Raw genomic sequence first — 13906 nt, forward strand, 5'->3', positions numbered from 1 at the left:
TAATACAGTTTGAGTGATCTTTGAATAGCTGTTCTAGAATTTTCTGGGGTGAATGAGTTCTCCTCACCAACATAGGTTCCTTCCCCTGTCCCACCTTCTAGGAAGTGACAAGCTGTATTAAAGCTTCCCTAGATGGTAAGAGCCTTCCCCTAGCTGAAGCAAAGGAGCATCTAAGAGCGATATATTTATCTCATGTCTCATTTTCCCTCTCCAGTTTATTCCTACATCCCGTAGTCAAAACTCGCTTCTGTCTAGTCAAGTCAGAAGTCTGTTAGCTTCAGAAACTTAAGGCATGCTGGAAGAAATAACTGCATTATCACCACAATAGTCTTCCACTGGCTCTCTCAGTGCTGTGCTGACATCAAATTTCAGAGGATTCAGATGGGAAGCAGAAAGCAGTGCTTTTCTTGGTTTCGTGTTGCGTGGTGTAATTGGAGATTGCTGTTTCTATCTGTGATATCCATGTTTTCTGTAACACGAAAAAATAATTTGTAAACCAAGACAATCAAAAAAGTTCCAATAATTCAGATACCTAAACACCCAGAGCCTTTAGTTTTATTTAGCCTTTCTTCAGGCCCATGCTCATAATTCCTGAAGTGAACATGAATTATCCCAGAACCGAGATTCTCCCAGTTGTTCAGGCCACTACGCGCTGCTGGAGTCTGTGTCCGGGCCGGGAATTTCAAGTGGAGGTTTCGTTTTTGGTTGGAAGGGAGGATTTTAATGCTCTGATTCTTTGTAATGGTGAAGTTTGCTGCAGGCTATTTTTACCTGGTTTTGTGTAATATTTATTAGTTTAATGCTGTCCCTGCAGTTTGAGCTCCCTGTGCCTCTGATTAAGACAGCCCCAGTGGTATCAGCATCACAAGTTCTGTCCCCCTCTGAGATCTGTCATGTGCTGCTACTTGAATTTCCGTTTCTAGCATCACGCTGACAGCATTCAGCTCTGTATCTGCTGTCATCCAGGTATGAGGGCAGGGGGTGATGGCTGGAGAGATGGATTTAAAATACATAACTTCCTTCTCTCTGTACTAGTCCAGATGGTCTGGGTTTGTGGAAGCTGAGTTGTCTCTGAATTGCTATGATTAGACATTACAGATTAGTTGGCAGCAATACAAGCTAGCTGTGCTTCTCCCACCCCAGGGTTTTTATTTCGCCTGGTCAGCAGCTGCTCTCCCTGCTTTAAGGCACGTAGAGACACTGAGCTTTGATGCAAAGAGTAGAAATGTACGAGAAGGGGCAGCCTGTTCTACTTCATGTTATGCTGGGATTCATCAGTTTTCTTATTTACCCATCTGGTTGTTTCTTCTGTGTGTTTACACCCTGAATAAGTTAAAAACATCACTTTGAAAACTAGAAAGCTGAAGAGATAAATTGGATGACCTACAGGTCTAAGGAGTCCCCTCAGGTGATGTGAGAAGAGGCTGCATGTGCCTGGCAGAGCCCGGCTTTGGCATGGGGTGGTTGCTCTGGCCCCCCTGGAGCTGCTGATGGAAGAGGCCCTACTGTGCAGGGTGGTGGTGGTTACACAGATGTTTGCCAGGCAGTCGTGAACCCATAGGTGGCAGGATTTAAACTGTTGAGCTTTTCAAGGCTCAGGGAGGAGAGTAGGGGCCGGGGGGAAGAAAACAGAGGGCAGGACAGTGGTATGGGTGGGATGAGCAACAGCAGCGTATATCAGGTCTGTGTTGTCATGGTTTGGGCAAACCAGGACATATGTTTTCATGTGTCTGCTGAGTATTGAGTCTCTGAGAGGTGGGAATGGGACAAGGGTTTCACTGCACTGTTCAGTGGATTTCATGTACTCCCCATGCAGTCAGTAGGATGCAGTATGGCAGTGAGAGGCAGGCGGTCAGGGTGAGCCCTGACCTTGCAAGGGAGCCAAGAGCCGAGACAGTCACATCACAAAAAATCAGGAGGTCTAAGAGGTAGCTCGCAGCGTGACAACCCTCTGCTTGGGATGAGTCAGTAGGAATACAACGTGTATGGCTGCATCCAGTTTGCTCTCTCTCTTGTGATACAGTTTAGCTAGCTCGAGGCCCTGCTCCGATGGTCCTCACCAGTATTAATCTTATCCAGATCATCTTCCGTTCTGCCTTGCAGGATCACGTCAGCTAAACCCATGAGCTCATGTTGGCTAGCAAATATTGATCGTGCTGAGATTGGGCTTCCTGGGGGCTGAAATAAGGTAGTTGACTTCATTCGACTGGTGCTGGAAAGTCTACCTTTCCTAGGGCCCAGAGTACCCACATTCTACAAAATGCAGTAATGCCTCCACATCCAAGTGAAAAGAACCTTTCACTGCAGCATTTTCTCCTTTGATAAACTGGACTTGGGAGACATTGGTGTGAAGACAGCTTTGGAAGGCAAAGGTAATGTTTCAATAACAGGAGAAGGTAATGACTTCTTGAGTAGATGTCTATAGTAGATACTTCTTCCAAGTACCAACCAGTGGCTTCGAAATGGAAAGAATTCACTTGTGAATTTTCACCCGAAAAAGTCTATCTACTGCAATTTGCTTTTAAGAATTAGTATTAGTGGTAGCTAAATTTCTGTGCATTAGGTATTAGAGAATGAAATTAAATTTACAGGAGGAAAAAAAACCATACTTCTGTGAAGTGCCTACCACACTTTCAGATGTTATATGCAGTGCTGTTACTAGAAATGTGATGTGGTGTGAAAATGAGGGGTAAATTTATATAACAGTGGAATTAATCACACCATCTGTTCAATCTGAAATTGCAAGATGTGTGTCATGCATAGATGAGCGTGATACAGTTTTGTGATCTGAGTACTACTGCATGTGAGTTGGGGAGGGGAGGATTTGTTTTGGTGTTGACTTCTCTGGAGGGGCTGATGGTCTTAATTTCTGCGACAGAAGAGATGGCTTTTGGGGTTTTTTAACAATCAGAAATTATAATGTTTTTCAACAAGAACACGACCTGCTATGAACCCTGGTATAAAATTGGTACATGTTCAACAGCAAATATTCTATAACAAAGGTGTGAGCCAGAGCACTGGGGTGTTATTTTGTTTTGGTTTGGTTTTGGTCAAGTGTCACAACTGTAATAGATTCTTAGCACAGCACGGCCACTGTTAGGCTGAGATCTTCCTTTAGGAAAAGTGTAGTTGTGTAATCAGAGAAGAAAAATAAAGGTATGCTACTGCTACTTACCTTGGCGGTTTCTGTCTGAGCTTGTAGCAAGAAGACTGCTATGCACTGACGGTACCTATTTTCATGCTGTATTAGGAAAGCATTTCGCAGGCTGAAGACTGTGGGAGGAAAAATATGGAAAAATGACATAAATTCCCTCATGCAGCTGTCAGTCTGATTTTATATCACATTGTCTGGTTATGATTGAATAAATGATATATGTAATAATATTTTCTGATTCTTAATAGAATTTATAGAAGAATTCTTAATTTTCTGATTTCTTAACCCTGATAGGGTTAGTTTTTTGCTGTGTGCAAAGCTTTGTTATTTGAAGAAGTTAATTCTGCTTGCAGTTGTTTTATTTTTAATTCCTTTATCATTGTGCAGCTAAGGTGCTTTTGACTCTAGCTGAAGATCATTAAGAGAAGATTCCATCCAAAGTGGACTAAATCGTAACTGAAGTTAGAGAAAAACAAATATCAAAAATTGAAGAGAAAGGCCCCGTTCTTTATTTTAATTCAAACAAGTCTGCATGATGGCTGCTATGTAGGGCTATACTTGGACTGATGGTGGGTTTGGGTTCTCCCTGGGGCATGTGCATGAGTCAGTGCCACCGGTCGGCTGCCAGCAAGCAATCTCGCAGGGCTTTGCCCTTTGGTTCCTGTCAAATTTCTGCAGAAGTTAATTGGTGACTCTGGGTGTGACAGCAGCATCTCCTGGGTCCTGCAGGTGACTTTGGGCATTATGGGGCAGGTTTCCCTGCAAGGGAACAAATTGGAACCAATGTCACACTTCTGGAGTGAAGTGGTGGCTTAAGTTTGCTACAAAGCGAGGTTGGGGGAAGAGGAGGGGAAAGCATCTTCATGTAGTCAAAATCCTGTGGCAGACAGCAGGCGTGCTTGGGTGGGCTGGTTGTGGCAGAGAGGAGGGCACAGTAACCTGTAACCATGCACTGGATTCACGTGGCATTGCTTTTTTTTTAGCTGGAGTTGACGTTGCTGTCAACTAAGCGATGGTGAGTAAGGTGTGGGATTGCTTCCCTGTGAGCAGTGGCCCTAAGCGGAGCCCTGCTCCTGAGTCCATGCAGCCCAAGGAGAGCCCAGTGCTCGAGCTGCCAAGGCAAGGCAGCGTTTTTCTGAGTCTGCTGCAATTAACATACCTTTTTGATAAACTTATCTAGTTCATACAGTTTGCTCCAAAGCCCTGTACCATGTAGAATATCTTGCTGCTGTGTAATGCTTCTTGTCCAAGCATTTCCAAGTGCTCTACAGTCAGACCTCAAAATGTTTCTGGAAGATAAAGTATCCTGTAATCCTCCTTTTATAGAAAAGGAAAGTGGAGCACAGACTGGTTAAATTACTGCAGCAAATCAGTTAGCAGCGGAAATTTGTAGCAGCAAAGGGGGTATGTTTCAGAACTCATGCCTTCTGTCTGTCTGTGGTCAATGGGAAATACAACTTTACAGTTCTAAAAATGAATTTTCTGGGTAATGCTCGGCATGAGACTCTTAGTAGTTTTCTAGAAGAAATTCTGTGGCTGTAAAAATTACAAGTCTTTGATATAGTGACATACCAGTGGGTCTTCAAACTTAGTGTAAAGCATTATCAGTGGAGCAATAATAAGTTATTGCAAAGATTAAATCCAAAGCAGAATGTTAAAAGGAAAGTGATCTCATAATCAGAAAGTATGTTGCTGCTTGTGATCTTCAGAGATGGGTTCCTGTTATTATACTTACATGTAAAGTTACATCTCTTGTACAAGGTCCTGGCATTTGCAGATATTTCTGCTTTTAGAGTAGCATATAATAGTATAGAGTATAGTGGTGTGTTATGAGCACACCATTATATCTGTTATCCTTTCCCTGATACATAGCAGGCTAGAATTATCCTGCTTAATTATCAGCCTCCTGCCTGCTGCCAAAGGGATATTTCTATGATAGTGCAATATATGGTTCTTTTCTTGTCCTTGTATTGAGGTACTTTTATTTCCAAAGTGAGATCAACCCTCAGCAAACTAATGTATGCAAAAGTAATTGTTAGATCAAAAATCAGGGTTTCATTTTGATTAACGTGATGGATCACTACAAGTCACATGCTGCACTTTCTGAGAACATGCTAACTAATCTTTTACTGCCACCAGTAGTAAAAGTCTCGAGACTGCAAATAAATTGGCAGCATTCCCTAAGGTCACACATTTCTGACAATATTTAATCTTTTCTTTTAATCTTTTTTTTTTTTTTTTTTTCCCTGCAAAGGGACATTTTCTATTGACGCTGGAACTTTTGCTTGTTTTACACAAAAGGATGGAAATCTGAACTGCAAACTCCCTATTGTCATTTTTCTCACTATTTTTATTGTACCCCACTCCAAGGGGTCCTGTATTAGGATGGGGCTTCCAAGACTACAGGGAAGTAACGGAAACTGCCATAGCTACAGCTTTAATACCACTGGTAGGTATATATGGGAGAGAAGTCAGGCAATGAGGTCCAAAGTGCAAGGAAGGGCCATAACCAGCAACCAGAGCCTGGGCTGCAGGAGGTAACTTTGTCTTTTCTGCTGGTTGCAGCTGGATCACAGCTGCAACCCTGGTTAGAAGGACCCTGGTTAGAAATCTCTGAATGCAGGAAATGCTGGATTGGAAAAAACCCCAACAAATCTTATTCCCGTCTTCATGATGGATTTTATGCCCAATTTTGTATGAGCAAACCAGAGGGTGGCTGCACCGCCTTCTCCAGCACCCTGAAGCTGTTGACCTTGCATGTAGTCTGGACTTAGGCAGGAACATGGGGGTGCCCTCCCCTCCACCCCATGGGTGAGAAGTGGCTGCATGTTTGCTTCATTTCTGCTGGGTTGTTAGGGAGACTTGTTAGGCAGACAGACAGTGCCTGGAGCACATTTTAAAAAAAAGGTTATTCTCTGTGTTCATCCCCTTATCTCATATTTAGTCATTTGGCTTTTATTGCCTACTTTTATTTTCTGTCACCATTGATGCTGAATGTTAATTGTTCTGGGTGAATATATTTCAAAGTTATCATACAATTTATGGGCTTTAAGTTTATTTTCCCTATCTATTGATTTCCTACCAAGCACTCTATCTCCCTGAGCTTTTCCTCCCAGTCAATAGGATTAGGATGGCTGATGGGCCATTTCTCTTATATCCCTTTGATACAGGAGGCTTCTGGGTTCTGGGCACTGTTAGACTGAGGTGTGTGAGAGCCTGCATGAATAGCTCAGACCAAGGGGAGTTCTGAGTTTTTCATGCCTGCTCCTTCGCCCAAGCTCTAATTTGGTGACTCCAAGGATGTTGTTTTGGCAGGGTAAGGCTGGTCACTCTCTGTGGAGGTCAGTCCTCCTCCCCCAAGGATGCAGCAGGAGATGTTATTGGGGCAATTTTCCCTGGTGATGCATTTGGATGTCCGTGAGCAAGGAAGCATTGATGGGGTGATTTCCATCCTCCTCGTAGCCGGTGGGGAGGTGAGTAGGAGCAGCAGCAGGGGGTAAATCTCCTCTCCAGCCTCCTCAAGAATTGCTGCTGCGCATGTGTGGGGACACCGAGGAGAGCAGTGAGCTGGGGTGCTGGGCAGTGGAACAGCTGAAAAAATACTGCATAACTGCTAAAGAATTAAAGGTGTACTTGGGAAAGAGGCCTGGAGTTTGGCAGAGCATGTTAGGACAGTTAGGGCAAGGAAATACTTGGTTCATGAGAAAGAAGTCATTGGAGTCTTGATACCTCCTTAGGGGTGAATGGAGAATATCAGACAGTTGCTGCTGTGTATGTGAAAGTCACTGTTAGAGGCAGGGGGACGTGGAGTGTCATGTCTGTGTTAGCAGGTCATGCCTTGCAGTAAGAGCAGAGCTGTGAAGCCAAACAGTGCCCAGGCACCAGCGTTTGCACTCCAGGCATCTGGGGGTGGTTTGTGGACAAACTGTCTGTATCCTTACACTGCCACGTACGCAGTGCATTGAGGTGCTATTTATGAAGACATTCAAATGCATGTGAGCATGTACCTGTAACGTGGACACGTACCTGTAATGTGGATGGGGTCAACATTTTTCAGTATCAGCCTGTCTAGCGGAATGGGCTGGTCTAGGACTGTGCAAAACCCACCCTCTCTTATGAAGGACTGCAGCTCGGGAGTGAGTGATGGACTGCCAGGGATTAAGCCAGTGTCTGAGCCCCCATATTTCTGGGAAGAGAAAATTAAATTGGTTAGCTGGTTGTTTTTCACCTGCTCATGAATTATAGGCACTAAACAGCCCTAAATTATGTGATTTCTCTTATGAAAGTTGCCTGAGGAACCTCAGAACTCATCGGTACCTGGAGTTCTCTTGCAAGATCACACCTTGTACGAATAAACCACAGTAGAAACACAATACATGTGTTCAAAGGCCTTTTTTATCTCCCCTTCCTCCCACCCCTCTCCTCGTCTTTTAATAGCAGGACTTTTTCTCTGTTCCTTGGATATGCATTTCCCTACCTCCCCTCGCATACATGTGGAACACAGAATTGCTGGGGCTCCAGATGGGCTGTAGCTCTTCACAGAAAGTTCACCAGTACATGTATGTGGGGCAACCATCGAAGAGACTTGCCTAAGGGCACTAAGTCCCTTTGAATCCCTGCTACCTTCATCCCCCCCATTGCTAAGGCATGGTGCTGCTGGTCTAGAATCTCTCACTGCATGCTTTCTCCATCTCCTCCAAAAGCAGAACACCTGCTTCTTTAAAAAAAAAAAGCCAAGAAGTCTTTAAATCAGACACAAACTTCCTGAGATTTAGCACAGGTCCCCTTAGCCTTAATTTAGATCAGCTTCATAAACTTAATTAGCTAGATACACTTCTACATTGAAGCTTTAGGAATTTCAGGTCATCCAGTGCCTTTTTTAGGTGGCCAAATACAGAGATTTTTCATCTATAGAACTCCCTATCTAGCATCTTTCATCAATAATAACTTTCTTAAGAGGAGTCATAATCTCCAGTTTAAACTAGGAGAAAGCAAAATGAAGAGAGGCCATATGCAACAGGCTGTGTTGGAACTGAGAATAAATCCAGCTTTCCATCTATTTTAGCACTTTCCTGTTTGTGTTTTTGGTTTGGTTTGTTGTGGGGTTTTTCCCCCTTTTTTTCCTTCTTTCCAACAGTTCTGATATCTCTGGGATAAAAACTTCTTAGGACTGAGTCGTGAGAGGAGCATTAGAAAACTTCTTGCGTTCTTGAAACTTTTCTGAGGTTTAGGACTCCAGCACATCAGAACACCACCAGGAAAATACTACGGTCTTGTAATGTAAATTCTGCCTGTTGTAATGCTCCTCTAACATACTGAGCCTAGGAACAGGGTTTTGAGTCAGTGTTATGGTTTGCTATTAGAATAAGAAAGTATCACCTGTCCTTCATGCTGATTAGTCATCTGGTATTTTTATCGTCAAGTTAATCTTCCAAAGTACATTCAAAATATTTACCAAGCTAAAAAACATAACAACTGCAACCATGTATATCTCTATCTATTATTACCTTTTTGTTACGTTTGATTTTGGTAATTAATAGGAAATCGTCAAATAGGAAGAGGTAGACGTCAAGGAGTCTTGTGCTTTCTGAGGAGGAAAACAAAAAAGTCAATTTGGTGTGATTATTTTAAGGAATTGCTACTTCTAAGATGAGGCACATCTATGAATCACTGCATCTTACAAAATGCTTTTAACAAAGAAGCTTGGTTTCCAACATAGTACAGAATTACTCATCTCCCAGTCTGCGCTCTCAAAGGCACCGCTTAAAAAATTGTATGCCTTTTGATGATTTTGCCTACTAATACTTGTACCTTGTAGCAGCTACCTCATTATGGAAAAAAAAAAACTACTTGTCTGCCAGGAATAATGGCCTGGATCACCTGGAGTGCCTACGAGTGCAACAATCAGCTTGCTATAAATTAGAAAATCCTACTAGGTAAACAGTGAACCTTCTGAAAATGGCAGAGATAAAGAAACAGGGAAGCGCCACCTTTTCCTGATACCTTTAAATAGTGGTATGCTGCCCTCTTCACAGGCTTTTGCAGTGATAAAATGCTAATTGATAGCATCACAAAAGCCTTTCAAAAACTACACAGAATAGTGTTGGCTTATCTTTTCTTCCCAGCTTAGAGGTCATGAGGATGTGAGGAATATAACAACAAATGTCTGTAAGAATACTTCAAAGTCTTTCAGGTTGATCTCCAAGTTGAAAACCCAGGTATTATTGTAATAAATAATAAGGAACAATTTAACAAAAGCAAGAGTAATTTTTTAAGCAACTTACTGCAGGAAATCTGGACTCTACTGGATTTGCAGAGCTTGGTCCTTTGACCTCTTCCTTGTTTATAATTTTTCTATCCCTTTCCACGAATCTTTCTTTCATTTCCCTTTTTGGTCCTAACTTTATTTCACTTCCAGAATCACCTCCTCTCTCTGCTGCAGGCTTTATCCTTTACAATCTGTCCTCTGGCTACTCTGTACCAATAGGGCATCTCTGGGCGTGAAAAGCAGGCATGAAATGCTGAGCTGCTCTTCACAGCAACCGGGGTTGGTCAGAGCTGTTGCTTCCAGGCAATCTTGCAGGATCCTAAAATACTTTCTTGGGTGTTTGATTCTGAAAGGTTTGGCTCGAAAACTTCTTTCATGAATGTTGCACAAAGCAACATCAGTAGCTACTGAAAATTAGAATTCAAACTAGGTCATGGATCAGCGAGCTGCATGGAGAATACAGAATCTAGAAGACTAGAAACAAGCAAGATAATATGCATTAGATACCTTATAAAAACTACCCTTCTCTAAGTTTCTATGAAGTCAAAAACTTGGTAGAGGTTTCTTCACAGCATCTCTTGTGCAGCAGTAGGCTTTTGTGGGTGTTACACATGAAAGAATTATTTGTTGTATACTCTGTCTACTGCTGTAGACAGACTTTCCTGTTTCTTTGATTTATGCTGCGTTCACAGAGTCATTGAATGTCATCAGTTGGAATGAACCTCTGGAGGTCTCTGGTCCAAACCACTACTCCAAGCAGGCCAAGTTTTGAGTATGTCCAAGAAAGGAGACTCTGCAACCTCTCTGGTCCCTTGTACCAGTGTTTGACCACCCTAATTGTTAACAAGTTATACCAAATATCTAATGGGGGAATAGCCCATGCTGCAACTTGCAATTGTTGTGTCTCACCCTTTAGCTCCATCTGCCTTAAACCAGCCATTAGGCAGTTAAGGCAACCATAATGTCTTCCCTGAGCCTTCTCTCCCTACATTTGAACAAACTCACTTTTTTCAGCTGCTCCAACTACAGGATTATCAAAAAAACACACAGTTGTGGTCTTGGTGATCTCAATTTCATTCAAACAAGCACAATTCACCTTATCACCAAACTTGTGTGTGTCTGTTCAGAGTTGTGACTTTAGGATGTGTTTTCTGTTGTGCAGCATTATACTTGACTTGTGATTTCATTTTTGTCTTGAAAGATACTTCATTCAGACAAGTGGGCAATGCCAGGCACTTTTATATTCCAGATTGCAGGCAGCTGGCTGTCTTGCTGGGTAAGAGTTATGCTTATACCTCCGTCTCCGTTTTCTAATTACGTATTGCAGAATAAATGCGGACACCTGATGGCCACCCTTGCCTCCTCATTTGCGGCTGATGTCTCATCAAGAGAGGAATGAATGCAGAGAGAAGCACTGGCAAGAGAGGACTCAGTGGCTTCCTTTCTCCTCTCCCCACCACCCCCTAAACATCAGGAGCAACCTTTTCTTCTGCTCTCCCTGATGTTGTGTCTTCTCTTCTGCTACTGTAATTCTCCTCACGTGGGAAGAAAAGGAAAAACACTGAAAAATGGAACATGTCGCTTTTTCTGCTCCCTTTATAACAGTAGCAGTGGTGGCAGCAGACAGAAAGTGTTAGGTCCTTACTCTTTTCACCTCTGCTTCTGAGGAGGTGGTGAAGAAAACGGAAGGCGGGAGCTGTGCTCCTTTCTGCCAAGCTACTGCTACAGCCTTGCCTCCGGAGATGCGAGTCCCTGCGCTGCCAGGGTGACAGACAGCTCTGACCAGTGCTGTAGAAATCAACACGCTTGTGTGCGACTACTGTGCTACCCGTGGAGTTAATGGCATGTTGTGTGAGAGCTCTGTCCATAAAAGGGAAGACACCCGGCAGGAGAACACGTTCTTGTTCCAAGGTATCCATCAAAACAGCAGTCTTAGTGGAGACAAAGTATGAAATAAAAAAAAAAGGACAGATCTCGACTTTTCAGTAATTTTCAATGAAGCACATAACAGATATGGTGCTAGAGAGGCGAGGTATGTTGACATTGGTCCCCAGGCACATGGGGCACCTTGTATGGGACAGCCTAAACTTCCTGTTTTCCCACTGCCACGTTCTTGAACGTGACAGTAAATTGCTCCCTTTGAGTGGCAGGCGTTGGCCTGTCAAGCTGATTTCTTCAGCACCTGGCAGACTGCATATCCAGATGCGATTATAAACAATCATGCAGATTACTCATCCTTTTGGTGGTTTGGCTGTTCCTCAGTCTGTCTCAGACAAGCTGTCCATTTGCTTTTTTCTTTCCCGCACCTGCCCAAATACTGTTGCAGAGGTTCATTCTGGGCCTGCCATAATAAAACATGATTCTGTTAAGGTAACTGTTGATACCAGGACATTTAGGGATGTTACCTGCTAGCGTTAGCCTCCCTTCGTGAAGGAGAAGTCTGTTGGCTGAAGACAAAATGTTCTCACTGCTGTTTTCTCTTAAGCTTTGCTTCAAATACTTGACCCAAAAAAAGAGAGAGAGGAAGAATGGGGCATTTTACATATCTGATGATGAACTGGGAGGCAACCAGCAGTTAAAGAAACTGAGCACAGGTGTGCTCTTATCTCAGGCTAAATACATCACACAGGTAATAACTGAGCATGGCTCTGTCTCTTCAGCACTGCTATTGCTTAAATGCGTTTACTCTTTTGAAATGTTAAGCTGGGTTTTTCTTTTCTAGAGTGAGTTTAATGGTTTTTGCAGCTCTGCATGTGAACAGACATAATCTGACTCGCTTGATGATACTAGCATAAAGCTGATTAAAGTCTGTCTGTATGGGCAAGGGAGTAACCACAGCAGAAAGGTGCCCATGTTCCCTGGTATGCTGTGTAATTTTTTGTAATGCTGTTTAAATATAAATAGAAATTCCTTTGGCTCAGCTTGAGAAGTGAAAGGGGCAAATAATTTCCACTTCATATCCTTATAAAAATGTAGTAATACTTACATCTATCCCATTTCATTCTTTCCCCTAAAAGCAAACACTGGAGAGTCCTCCTGGATCATACGATCGTGCTCTTTTGGATACTAGCTGAGAGCAACCCATGCTGCTACCCAAGGCTCTTGCACAGATTGTGTGTTCAGCTACACTTTTTGCAGTGCTCAGGCTGCAGCAGCTCCTCTTAGAGCAGAGCTACCCCCAGTGACTATCATGCTATAAAGATGGACAGGAAACTAAACCTTCCTCAAAGAAAAATGCCCTTTAAAAAACTTCTTACCTCTGGGACAAAGAATCTCTTATCACGATCCCAGACCTGAGGCCAAATTATGACCTCTTGCAGTTGCCTGAGCTTCTGAAAGTTGTCCAGCCACTTGACTTTACCTTCCAGATCCCCTGAAATATGTGAAACATCAGTTACTGCCAAGGCTGGCAAAACCAGTCCCATTTCTAGATGCTAAATACTGATTTTCAGAAGCCAAAGCGCCTCATATATGAAGCCCCAGATGAAATCTTGGTCTCATTGTAAAAAGTGCCTAAGCTCTTCTTAGGTCAGCAGAGCCAGAATTTCAAACCAGGCCTTCAAACATTCTTAAATTCACTGTTAAATGAAAAGGCTATGTTTACTAATCTGATTGGGGAACAGGGGGAATCATATAAAACTCAATTAAACTGTAATCTTAAAAAGTTCTTTAAAAAAAAATCCTGCCTTTTAAAATTGTCTGAGGTAGTGAAAAAGAAATAATTTTCATTATATACAGCCTGATCGAAAGACTGTTGAAATTAATGAGAATTAATTTTGGGTAAGTGGTACCGAAAGTGACTGAAGTATTTAACTGGGACGGGGGAGCTTCAAAATGTGAAAAATGGGGACTAAGTTGTTGCTGATTCAGGGCCAATATGAGGAAAACTTTAATGGACCTGCAGCTTAAATTCCAAGTTTTTGTGTTGAGTCATATTACAAATAATGGTTTCAGATGCACACCAGAAGGAGAATGCTGGACTACAACTGTTCCTTATGTCACAGATTCACTGATCAAAAAATGAAGGCAGATCTTTATCAGGTGTCTGTGAATAAAGAGGGGTCGCTACTCTATTTTTGGTTTCCTTGTCCCAGAGGTATCTATACTCTGGAAGGATCTATTTCTTTGCCAGTAATATCCCCCAGATATCCCATGGTCTTTTGGGGCCATATACCTAAAACTGCTGTCCTCCCAGCAGAAAACCCCAGACTAATGACAAAACCATCTTATTTTCCTGTGGGACCCGTTCTGTACTGAAAAGTGTGCTCCTTGTGTGGCCATTAGGCTAGACTCCTCATAAGACTTGGCAAGAAGAGAAAGAATCCATGTCTCTCTTTTAGATGGTAATTCTGTCATTGGACTATTTGCCCAAGAAGAAGGAGCCCCAGATTTATCTGTTTCTACAAGACATTAACTCTCTCTGCTTCATCTCCCAAGGAGATGTTCAAACCTTCAGCCTCCAGGATGGGGGGGAGGATGGTGGC

The 13906-nt window shown here is 42.8% G+C and overlaps 1 protein-coding gene across 1 annotated transcript in view; it reads right to left on the reverse strand.

The window, feature by feature from the left end:
* Positions 1 to 361: 361 nt before the first annotated feature.
* The window catches only part of PLEKHG7 (pleckstrin homology and RhoGEF domain containing G7), a 33564-nt gene continuing 20019 nt past the window's right edge, over positions 362 to 13906 (reverse strand). Inside the window, exons 11-16 of the mRNA XM_074144238.1 lie at positions 12680 to 12795; positions 11828 to 11921; positions 8662 to 8741; positions 7181 to 7340; positions 3176 to 3273; positions 362 to 469 (exon numbers count right to left, since the gene is read on the reverse strand). Coding sequence (XP_074000339.1) covers positions 362 to 469; positions 3176 to 3273; positions 7181 to 7340; positions 8662 to 8741; positions 11828 to 11921; positions 12680 to 12795 — 656 coding nt within the window. The remainder of the gene's footprint in view (positions 470 to 3175; positions 3274 to 7180; positions 7341 to 8661; positions 8742 to 11827; positions 11922 to 12679; positions 12796 to 13906) is intronic.

Source organism: Numenius arquata, chromosome 2 (genome assembly GCF_964106895.1).
Source record: "Numenius arquata chromosome 2, bNumArq3.hap1.1, whole genome shotgun sequence".
In the NCBI taxonomy this organism is placed as follows: Eukaryota; Metazoa; Chordata; class Aves; order Charadriiformes; family Scolopacidae; genus Numenius; species Numenius arquata.